This window comes from Zosterops lateralis, assembly GCF_965231275.1.
Source record: "Zosterops lateralis genome assembly, chromosome: 2".
In the NCBI taxonomy this organism is placed as follows: Eukaryota; Metazoa; Chordata; class Aves; order Passeriformes; family Zosteropidae; genus Zosterops; species Zosterops lateralis.
This window is the reverse complement of record NC_139763.1, coordinates 16,498,549-16,510,256: the sequence shown is the minus strand read 5'-3', so window position 1 is coordinate 16,510,256 and position 11,708 is coordinate 16,498,549. Positions and strand designations below refer to the sequence as shown.

Below are 11,708 nucleotides of genomic sequence, written 5' to 3'. Positions count from 1 at the left end.
TACTAAAGGAAAGCAGCTTAGAATTACCTGCATAAACTCAATTATCTCAAAAACTCAGATTATTCTTATGGAACATTGTTGGTTTGGTTTGGTTTGGGGTTTATTCCCACCCAGAATTTGTCTTACACGTTTTAGTGCATTTTGGGTCATCCTGCTTAAACATACTTGACCCTAAACATACTACATGTTAAAGGATATAAGAATTTTATAATGAGGGTTGAAAAGCATAAAATGCTAGAGGATTTTAATCCTTTAATAATCTGCTGATATTTTTCTTCCTCCTAGGGTAGGTACAATTGAATCATCTGCCTTAAAGTCCTTACGAGAGAAGATTTATGCTCACAGGTCTGAACTCACCAGTGCTTTTGCACAATATGATGTAAATGGCACAGGTATGACTTCCTCTCTGTCCAGTTGCCACCATGGGGAAAAGAGTTTCCATGTGTGTGGGGGGCAGAAGGGACAAACCCATGGACGTGAGGTCTGCCTGCCTGCCAGTGTCAGGCTGAGGGCAGCAGAGGCTGGTTGACCTTGCTCTTCATGACCCCAGAGGAGGAGAGGTCTTGGGAAGGGCTTAGCTCCAAACGACTTGAGGGGATGAAGCTGGAAGTAGGAAAAAGAAAACTGAAAGACATGGGCAAATAAAGGAATGATGTTTGCTGTTGGGTAGGGAGTTTGGGCAGGCAAATCCAGTTCCAAAAGCTCAAAGGTCAGCACCACCTTCATGTAGGAGCATCTTAAGAATGTGTCAGACAGGGAACTAGGATCTCAGGTGAGAGGTGGGGAATGGGTCTCCTTTGGAGTCTGGGAGGTACCTGAGGAAGGTTGCCTGCCTATGTCTCCAGCAGACACACACTCACCCCTCAGCTAAAGAAAAGTCAGTGCTAAGTTAATAGGTGAACATTTATGTAGAAGCAAGAAGTTGATTTCTGCCACAAATACAACTTTTCCTTGTGATGGCTTCTCACTTGTCTGTGTCCTTTGAACAGCACTCAATAACATGTTGTTTCTTTGGCCACTGAACAGCTGTTTCACATATTTCTGTCTGGTTGAGTTTTCAGCCACATGTCACTCTAATTGCAGCTCAGCTGAAACCTGAAGTGGCATAAAACTGTTCGTGGCATAATCTGGCTTTCTCAAAAGGTGTTAAAACATGCTGAACATCATAACAGCATCACAGCTTTGTGGCTGGAAGGGACCCATGGAAATGCCTAGTCCAACCTCACTGCTCCTTTGTTATGAGGGCTTTTATCCCAGGGTTCAGAGAAAATCCTTGTGTTTTGTAACCCTTTGTGCTGGTGACTGATGTGTACTGTGTCCTGTACTGTTGACCATGACCTGACCCCTCTGGCAGGCAGGATTTCTGTCAATGACTGGGCTGCAGCAATGGAGTCTGTCCTGCAGCTGGAACTGCCCTGGAGGATGCTGCGCTCTCAGTTAGCACAGATGAACCCAGATGGAGAAGTTGACTTCATGTCATGCTTTTATGATTTGAAAATGGATCAACCTATAAAAGAGGTAAAGAGGAAAACACCTCCTTGCAATTCTTGGAGGAACAACTTCTGGTGCAAATTGAAGCACAACAGTGGTTTGGCCCATCAGTAGACATCTACATCTGAACTAGTTGCTGAGCTTCCTTTTATAGTCACTGGAGGAAAATGAGCACTGCTAGGGTACGAATCATCATTCCCTGCTAAGGTAGATGCTTAAAATAGGTTGGATGAATCACATGCTAGAACTGCTTCTTGCTTTCTCTTGGCTCTCGAGGGCGTTTAGATAATGGAGCTGAGGGGATGTGACAAATCCTGCCCAGAGCACTCAACCCTTACTCTTTGAAATGAGCTTTTCAAACAAGCTCCAGAGGCAGTTAAGGCCCCTGTGGGAGGAAGTCACATTTGTAGATGGACTTTCAGATGTTTATAATGGTATCTGAGGTCACTTCCACAGAGCCCAGTTGTTACCAAATGGCTGCAAGTGCTTTGGTATGGAGGTATCACCATAACTTTCCTAAACAGCAGGATCCATTCCCATCTGTACAGTGAGGGCTTTGTATGAGTGCATGGTCCATGCCACCTTCCCTAGATTATCAAAGATTGTTTCCACAAATAATTACTGAAGGTAGGAGGTGTGAAGGGCTCCTTTCCTCCTTGGCCTGCCATCTGATTATTCCTCAGGACAAGACACAGAAGTGTCATTCCAGAGAACTCAAGCACAATTTATTTTTTTTTAACATTTGACAAGTTAAACTAGGCAAATGAAAATTGGATAGTAGATATTCTGTTGGTTAAATTAACTTAAACCAAAGTCTGAATAGCTTCTCATGTGTGATTTCAAAACCAGGCTCAGCCAGCTTTGGCAGAAACACTGTGCAGATACAGAAAGGATCTGGAGATCATCTTCAACATCATTGACAAAGATCACTCAGGTAAGTCCTGGTAACTTCACTGTGTCAGCTCTAGGGAGCCTATACCAGTTATCTTTTCCCCACTGTGTTTCCTCCTTAAGACTTCTAAATATAGAGGAACCAGAGGTGATGTAATTTCTCCAGTTTAGTGGAAACTATTTTAAGCAGTCAAGCTGCAACCATATAAGGGACAGTGCACAGAGCTTAACAAGAAAAGATTCTCACACACCCCAGCTCCAGTATTGGCTTCACTCTTTTGGGGTTTTTTTTCTCCCTTTAACTCTTACTCTTTACTGCTTTCTCAATTCCACGGTCAATCATTACCTAAAGTAAAAATGTGCTTCAATCATGAAAGCACTAACCCCATGGTAGGCAGGTAACTTTGTTGCAGTGAAGGAGTGTGCATGTGGGTGTTTATGCAGGAAGGGGAAACAACACTGCAAAAAGCAATCTATTGTCTGTCTCCTTTAGGTTTGATTTCTCTTGAGGAATTCAGCCAGACATGGAGACTCTTTACTTCTCACCTGGGCATTGATGTACAGGATGACTCCATTGACAAGTTAGTCCTCAGCATAGACTACAACAAAGATGGCCACATTGATTTCAATGAATTTTTAGAGGCCTTTCACATTGTTCACAGACTCGAGAAAAAGGCAACCTCATGAAAAGGCAGAACTTCTTGTGGGTTGTCTTGGAAGCTCAGCTTGCTGACATTAGTCATAAAAGGACTGCTTGATAGGGTCACTGTGCAAGCCTTTATTTAGCCCTTCCTGGATGAGCTGTACCTGCTAATAAGGGGACAGAGGAGATGAAAATCCACACTTACAGTATTACTGTGGCATTGCCACACACTGCCAAGACCTTAAAATTCACACCCTTCTCCTGGTGGCATCTCCCCCATCAATCTGATCCCTGAACATTGCCAAGGTCAAGCCTACAGCTGTGTAGGAAGAGAGACTTTGGTGTGTGTCTGTCAGCAGTCTGAGGTGACAGCTGAGAGCATTGATAACCACAAGGAACATATCAGACCCACCCTGATGGAACAAGCACAGGAGAGGCTGGCTGTGGGGTGTCCATTGAAGGAGAGGAAAAAAGGGAAGAAGCATCTGGTTAAAATGGGTAGTCCTGCATTTAATCCTGCTCTTTGCATGATGCAGAGGAATTAAATCATTCCAGGTCACTCTCTTATCCTTCCAAAAGTTTACAGGCACAACTTAGAGGATCTTGGTTGAAAAGTTTTCACATGAGCACTAGATTTCTTCTTGCCTCTGGTTATTTTTCCCCACATTTGTTGGGATTTGGAGCTATGAAACAGTCATAACTGTTTCTGAGATAGAGCCAGGCTCTTCACAGTGGTGCCCAACAATAGGACAAGGCAATGGGTAGAAACTGATGCACAGGAAGTCCCACCTGAACATGAGGAAGAACTTTTTTCCTGTGCAGTTAATGAGCACTGGAACAGATTGCCCAGAGAGGGTGTGGAGTCTCCCTCACTGGAGATATTCAAGAACCATCTGGATGTAGTCCTGTGCTGTGTGTTATGGGATGACTTTGTCTAGGATTTGGTGATTCTGTGATAACTCGCCACCTTAATGAAGCTAAATCCACAGCATGTTAATGCAACACATGATAGAGCACAGAATAAAGCTTCAGCTTTCTGAGCAATGCCTAAGTGGGGTGTCTCTTTGCCTGTGTTTTGGTACCCTGCTCTGATCACCTTCATCACCCTTCCAAAGATGAACTGGGTTTCTTAAAAACAGAGATGAGTAAGAACACACGAGTAAATGTATTTTGTTACTATCAAATCTAAATATTCTTGCATATAGTTAAACATAAGTTCTATCCTAAGAAAAGGAAACTGAGAAATTCTGAAAATGAGGTATCGAAAGGCAGCAAGATGGAAGCCTCACATTCCTGTCTCCCTTCCCTGACTGCAAGTCAGTATTCCCATTGCTGCCAGTATTACCCTGTAAATTTCCAAGGGGAGAAGTCAGGAGATCTGGACCAAATTCTCTTGCATCTTACACTCTGAAAGCAACATCAGGTCAGGAGCTTTTTGGTAACTGTATTACCTCATTCAGCCTCAGTAAATCCAATGCACATAAAGTGCTTTTTCAGTAGAAAAAGTTCCAACCTACTCCCTCTTTAAATTTTAATAGCTAAAGATGAGCTAAGTAAAGCAGTTCAGTTTCATTTAATATAAGTGTGGAAAATACAAAAAAAGCATCCTTCCAAGTTTATCATCCCAGAATGTAACAGCAGCCCAAGCTTAAGGCACAGTTGTCTCTCTTAAATCTTATTTTTTACTATTAAATACAGAACATTTTTCCAGAAGTATTTTGTAACTTGATAGATGAATGAACAAACATGCACATTCTTATTTCTACTGCCTTGGGGGAGGGGAAAGAAAAATCTTTAATAGTACAAAAAAAAAATTTACAGTAAAACTTTAATGGCATTGGTAATACGTGGTAATTGGTAATATATTTTTAGCATGCAGTTATTCTGATTTATGCACTGTGATGATCAGGCCCGCCCACCTTTTTCCAGTGGAGTGACAAAAAGGCTCCACTTACAATGGCCAAACACCTCTATGTGCTGGGATCTTGCTTCCCACTGTTGGCTTCCATGTGGTGGGTGTGAAGTTGACAAGGTAGAACTGGACACTTCACCTCTGGAGTCCCCCTTTGCCACCTGCCCCAGTAAGGAGGACAAAGCCAGGCTGTACAGTGAAACACAGGAGCTCTGAAGGATGGCTGGCAGCCTCCAGGGTGGATGTCTCTCACTAAGGACACATCCCTGAACCTGGCATGAAGGGGACTGGCCTCGAGGGATCACTTCCTGAGAGGGGATGCAAACTACAGTCACAGTACAGCTTCACTTGGCAGGCAGTGAGAGCCTTTTGGGGATGCAGGACTGAGGTATGAGAGGAGCTGAATCATTGAGCCAAGAAAGAAAGCACTGTCCTGTCAGCCGCTGGTGGCACAAAGAGCCCCCTTGACCCCTGACAGAAAGGGGGTGGCAGGGGGAGTAACCGAAACATCTAACACTGGGAATAAATGCCACTTGAGATTGAAACTGGGTAAAAGCCCTGCTGATTGTACTTAAATTCAAACAGTTTGAGCTGAAGTTCTTCTATAACCCCCATCCTGAACCCCTTTTTCTCAGTCATGATTCTATGCAGCAGCTACTTAATATTCCAGATGTGAGTGGTCCTTTGAGCAGCACCTCAATCAGCCTGCAGATGAGTGCCAAGCTCTCACCCTACAGCTACAGATGCCACCACTGGTAGCACCTCTCTCCTGCTTTCTGGGCAACTGCTCCTACCTGTCAGCCACTCCAAAAAGTGCCCAAGGTTGGACTTGGACTGACTCAAGCTCCTGCCTCACTCAAGGCCCTGGCTACTGCCAGAGGGGTGACACATTCCTGCCGTCCGATGCCCACATAGGGCGGGCCAGCTGTTCCACTACCCCACAGAAAGTGGCTGCCCCTTTGTAGGGCAGCTAAGGAACTGTGTGGCTCACCTGCACCTTCCAGGAACAAGCAGGACCCTTTCCCTGAGAAAGAAGACTACAATTAGCAGGAGAGAAGCCAGACAAACTTGGAACTCCACCCATTCAGTTTTCACAGTTACCTGTGGGACCAGCAGCTGAGGGAGATCAATGCTGCTTTTGATCTGTTTGACAAACCCTTGTCCCTGTTGGCAGCAGGGAGAAAGTGACAGTGTGAGCAGGGGGACACTGGCCTGGGGGAGTAGGGTTGGGGCCAGCACGTGGTATGAGCTCTGAGCTGGATACAGATCCTTATTCTGCCACTTCCTCCCCCTAGCCCCTGGCTTGTCTCCAGCACACCCAACTGCCCCCAGCACTGTGTAGGTGCTCCTGACCCCACAGCTGCAAACTGCTTGGGGCAGGAGCAGCACTCAGACAAGTCTAATTTAATTCACTAATGCCCTTGTTTCTGAGGCACAGGACAGGTCTGTTCACCTTTGCCTTCCTTCCATAAATGATTTTTTAGGGACTGGGAGCTGACAGTGTCATCCTCTGCTGGCTCCCCAGGGAGGCTACACAGCCAAGGAGAGCCTCTGCCAATTAGCTCAGCCCTGCACAAACTGCAAAGTCGTCCTGTATTTTATCTGGGAGCACACCCTGGCTACTGCCAGTGCCAGCTCTGCTTTGCGGCAGCCTCACACACACAGGGGATCCTCAAGAGAGCAGGGGGTCTGTGTAAAACCTTATTTGTGTAATTGGGTTTGCACTGCAAGGCAGCTCTCCAGCTGCAATGTTCTTTGCTCTGAGCACAGCAAGGTGCAGCTGTGCCTGACCCTGCAAGTAATGTAAGTTTGCCTTCCACTGGCCTTTTGTTTGAGTGCTACCCTTCACCACCAGATACCTAAACTCTTCGAATTACCACATCAATACTTTCCAATTGCCTGCATTTCACATGACAATTCATTGTGCCATCCTGAATATACCATAACCTTGGTCATACTGTGAATTCGATATTAAAGATACCAATTACACTCCCATTTAAAAATGAAGAAGTGTTAAGGGATGTCCAGATATGTTAGGCCACACTTTTCATTGCTTTAGACTTCAATGCAGGTGCTGCATGGAAAACCAGCACCAGCCTTCTTGGTTCTGAAAACAAATTCACACAGTAGGAAAAAAAAAAAACAAAACAACAAAAAAACCAAACTCTGAGCAAAAAGTCATCTTGCATCTCTATCAATCTAGGATTCAAGAAGAAAAGCAAAAATAACTGCCACTACATTTTATATGATACTGGGTAGAATAAAAAAACATCATCTTGCTCTTGTGCTTATGCTCTGCACTGTCACATCTGCTTAAACTAGACAAAGGATTTTACTTCCTTTTACTGGGAAACGAGCCAAGTGAGCTCTCATAATACATATGAATAGTTAAAAAAACCCAAACCAAACAATAACAAAGGCAAACCCTTACAAAACAGGCACCATGCCAATAAAATAACTTCCACACCCAAGTGCTAATTGTACCTGAACTGTCACTTTATATTGGCCCCTGCACAGGCCCATGGTTCCCATGGTGGTTAACACAGAGCTTCTGGTCCTCTGCAATACCAAACTCCTCTGGTCTCTGAAAAAACATTAAATCACATCACACTAAGGCCTTCCACACCTACACCCTCTTCAGCCAGTTCCCAGATGCTGCTACAGCAGCAGTGACTGTAGAGGGACAGCAGGCAGGGTGTCATGGCCTTTGGAGCTCAGACCTTCTGGGGCTGAAGGGCTGGCAAGTGAGAAAGGACATTAATTCTACTGGAAACAAACACCTCATTCTCCAAAGCAGAACATACTATTGTTAAAAACAAACAAACAAACAAACAAAAAAACAACAACAACAAAAAAAGAAATCCATACAATTGGCACAGTTATGTTTTGAAAGAGTGGAGGGGAGGCTCACAGAAACAGCTTATCAGGCTTATATATAGCTCAGAAAGTACTTAGTTTTTCAGGCCTGTCTGCTCTTTTCCCCTCTACCTGGAAAGCTAGAATTGCTCTGATCCCTTCTGCTCACATGGCAGCACTCAGGGAGCCTATTTGTGGCCATGGGATGATGAAGCTACAGCCACTTTCCTAACACTTTCCATGTTAGCCAGATGCTGACATGTGGCTGGTGGCAATGCCAGCAGCACAGGCACAAGGAAAACCACAGCCAGTGCATGGGGTAAGGCAAGGTTTTCCTCTCCAGAGGCTGCTTACCTCTGTTTTCAGTTTCAGGCCATGGAGTCATTTCCATGCAGGATGCACTTACTCCCTGCAGCACCTCAGAACTTCCAACTGACAGCATTAACCTGGGAACTGTCTGCAGGGAGATTTCCAGGCAGCCCAACCCCAATTACATGAGACCAGTGTGACTTCAAACTAAAAAGAAGAAAAAGAAAAAATGGAAAAGGAAAAAAAAAAAAAAAAAGAAAGAAAAAAAAAAACCCACACCAAAACAAAACAAAGAGAAACATCAAAGCCCTCCATAAACTCATGCTACACTGGAAAAGCCACAATTATGCCATTCTTAATTCTGAGGCTGTTTGCGAGGGAAATGATCAGGAGACTTAGAAAGGGTGCTCAAGTGGAAGAGGTTTATCTTGCTCCATTCAGAGGAAAGGATTACAGGCATAAAACTGTCTGTCACACTGGAGAAGATGGAGTCTTGAGATTTCGTCTCCAAAGTCTTGGGGATGCAGGGAAGGAAGCTATTCAGATTAAAGACAGATGTGGCTTCCTGACAAGAGGCTATCCTCTCAAATTAGTGGATATTGTAGGATGTTTCTCCCTACTGGAATTAGACCTGCACTGACTAGGTGCAAATGAGAAGAGATTCAGCAAAAAAGTGTATTAAAAATATCACCACGGTATTTCAAGTTATTCTTACTCCTCTAATTTACATTTCCCTGGATATTTCACACTGTGCATTAGTGATTCACAATGATGTACATTTACACACAGCAGGAGAAAAATTAATGAATTCCATCACTTCCCTTATTTGTGAGACTCTGTGCCTGAGATGCAGTTCCCTCATTTTATTATGCCTTTTGATCACCACAGAGTAATCTGTTTTCCCCTTGGCAGAACTGTATAATTCTTGCTAATTTAATATGAATTACATTTATGCACTTTGGGCAGAATAAGCCTCATTATTTGTTATTTCTTGCACACTCTCGTAAAACCAGGCCAAATTCCAGCTCCCTGTCCCCAGCAGTAAGTGTGCACAGAGCACCTCCAGCAGTGCCAAGTGTTGAGGGAGTGCATGGCACACACAGGCAGCAACCAGCCAAGGGGTTTGTGACAGGGAACTGGAGAGGAAAAGCCTCTGAGCCTTCCCTCCCGTGTGAGGTGTCACTTACTGCATTGCACAGCCTGTGCTGGGCAGGAAATCATGTAAATAAATAATTATGGCTTTTGTTAGGTAAGTCATGGTGCCATAGGCTCCACTGGGAGCACTGTCATAAAAAAAGTGGCAAATTCCTGTGGCTGCGTCTTTCTCCAAGATACTACCAGTAGCTCCAAATGATTTCTGTAAAGACACAAGCAAAGAAGTAGAGCAAGTTAGGCATGCATGCTTATTTATTGGAAAAAAACCACCACATTGTGATTTTTTATTTGTGCTAAATAGTGAAAGCAATTCTCTTTCCCCTCATGAAAACCTTAATCAGGATTACTATAGGGCCCACATGACTTAGTTGGATCAGTGCAAGTAAATGAAGAACACATGGGTTTTTGTCCTTTGGGGCAAATGGATGGGATTACTCAAATATTGGTAATAGTAATGCTTTGATAAAGCAGGACTTCACTTTAATCTGCCCTTGTACTTCAGAGCTTGTTAGCCACTACAATTTTATTCCCTTTAAATCTCCCACGATTCTTACATTAGTTTTCCCAAATATATTTCCAGAAGACACTTAAGTGATTTGTAGGAGAAAGAGACAGGACAAAATCAAGTTCATCACCCATAAAAAAAGAGCAGGAGATAATTTTGAAAGTACGAGGCTTTTCCTCACTGCCCTTTGAGCTCACCAGCTCCTGCAGAAACAGGTCATTGGCCATGTGCACAATTCTGTCCACGTGGATGATGCCCCCGATGCTGTTCACCTCCACGTCGGAGAGGAACGTCAGGACGAGAATAGCTTCCACCAGGAGCTGCCTGTACTCGGGCTGGGGGACGTGGTTCAGCACCGACTCCACGTGCACTGCAAACTTGATTTCGCACGGGGTCATCTGGCAAGTTGGAGTGGAAATGGAAAGACAAACTGACAAATCCAAAAGACTAGCTCCTCACATCCTGCCAGCACTGAGACATATGCTCCTCTCTGCACGTGGGGGCAGACTGAGTGAAGCGAACAAAATGTTTGTGCAGCTTTAGCACTTACAGAAAGTTTCGTGTTGCTAGACCTGATTCTGCAAACAGTTACACAACGTCCAGAAGCCTGCTCCAGCCCTGTCACACACACATCTCACTCACATACAGTGCTGCTGATGCTTAGCTGGCACATTAACTCTTTGCTCCTCAGGCTGTGGTCTCGCACGCTCTGCCTTGTACATCTCTTTCTGGCATTGCAGGTGAGTTGCAAAGCCAAAATTACTGCTGAGATTTAAAAACAACCACCTGCTTAGAGGAGTGATTTTTAAATAATCCCTGAGCTTTGCCATGCAGGAATATCACTGTTCTGTTTGCAGAGCAACTTAATTTGCACTGGCATAGCTCTGTAGATGTTATGCTGCCTTACGAAGTTTGTGGTTATTTTATTCAAACAGCAAAATTAGATACTGTCCAGGTCTGACAAGCTAAAAATAGAAATCTCTTTATCTACACAATAGGGATAAATAAAGCTCTCCTTTCTGAACCCCACCCCTCCACAAAATTTGGCAGAAAATTCCAGCTCCTCTCTTCAGCTGTTACCACAGTTCCTCAGAAAAGAAGGAAGCCAGAGACAAATCTGAGAGAAACAGTCAGGAAAACAGTCTTGGGCACACAAGCACCACCCTTGCACTGATGGATTACTGTTCACAAGAGTTTGTTTTATAGATGTGAATTCAGAATTTGCCAGAGCACCTAAAGATAGAATCCAGCTAAGAAAAAAATGCAAGAAAATATTATGGATTTAAAGTTTCAATGCTTTGGTTAAGAAACAATCATGCTTAACTGGTATTTACTTTTGAGATAGTGAAGCCAAAATACACTGCCTGCTGTTGCAGCATATTTAAAAGAATAAGTGGCAAGCAACATGTTTGCTTTATTCCAGTAATCTGTGCTGCTCACCTTCTCCCCGAAGGGAGCCACCCTCTGTCAGTCGCCCTCTTTGGAGCCTCCCAGTGGGCACAGGGGGACAGTGAGGGTGCAGAAGGCAGCTTCAGCAAAGGGAAAACCTGTCACAAGCCTCTTCCTAGGCCTGCCTAGCAGGAATTCACCTGCACAGAGGTGAATAGCTTTCCAGGAAAGCTAGCAGAGGTGCCGGAGGGAAGTCCAGAAGTTCTAAAAGTAAAGCCAAGGATCTGTAACAGAGGCCCTACTGCATCTTACACTGTCAAACTAAACATTCAGACATGTGGCTAGAAAATCATGGGCATTTTACTGTACCTCTCTGGTGGTTGAAGAAGGAAGGACATACCCGTCAATGGACAGACCATGGCACTGAAACATTTCAAGAGAAAACAGAAATTACAGTTCTTGCAAGTCAGTCTGAGGGTCTCTGCTCTAACCCAATATGTAACAACTTTCAGTTAGGGAAAAAAAAAAGGAAAGCAAAACCTCCCATATGACACAAA

General features: G+C 44.2%; 2 protein-coding genes across 2 annotated transcripts in view; one reads left to right on the top strand and one right to left on the bottom strand.

Moving 5' to 3' along the window:
- PPEF1 (protein phosphatase with EF-hand domain 1) overlaps positions 1 to 4,087 on the top strand; it is a 34,642-nt gene extending 30,555 nt beyond the window's left edge. The window contains exons 14-17 of the mRNA XM_083855821.1: positions 286 to 392; positions 1,355 to 1,518; positions 2,341 to 2,425; positions 2,876 to 4,087. Of these exons, the coding sequence (XP_083711947.1) occupies positions 286 to 392; positions 1,355 to 1,518; positions 2,341 to 2,425; positions 2,876 to 3,069 (550 nt within the window). The 3' untranslated portion in view covers positions 3,070 to 4,087. The remainder of the gene's footprint in view (positions 1 to 285; positions 393 to 1,354; positions 1,519 to 2,340; positions 2,426 to 2,875) is intronic.
- Positions 4,088 to 4,512: 425 nt separating this feature from the next.
- PHKA2 (phosphorylase kinase regulatory subunit alpha 2) overlaps positions 4,513 to 11,708 on the bottom strand; it is a 45,706-nt gene continuing 38,510 nt past the window's right edge. The window contains exons 29-31 of the mRNA XM_083854872.1: positions 11,521 to 11,574; positions 9,960 to 10,160; positions 4,513 to 9,459 (exon numbers count right to left, since the gene is read on the bottom strand). Coding sequence (XP_083710998.1) covers positions 9,286 to 9,459; positions 9,960 to 10,160; positions 11,521 to 11,574 — 429 coding nt within the window. The 3' untranslated portion in view covers positions 4,513 to 9,285. The remainder of the gene's footprint in view (positions 9,460 to 9,959; positions 10,161 to 11,520; positions 11,575 to 11,708) is intronic.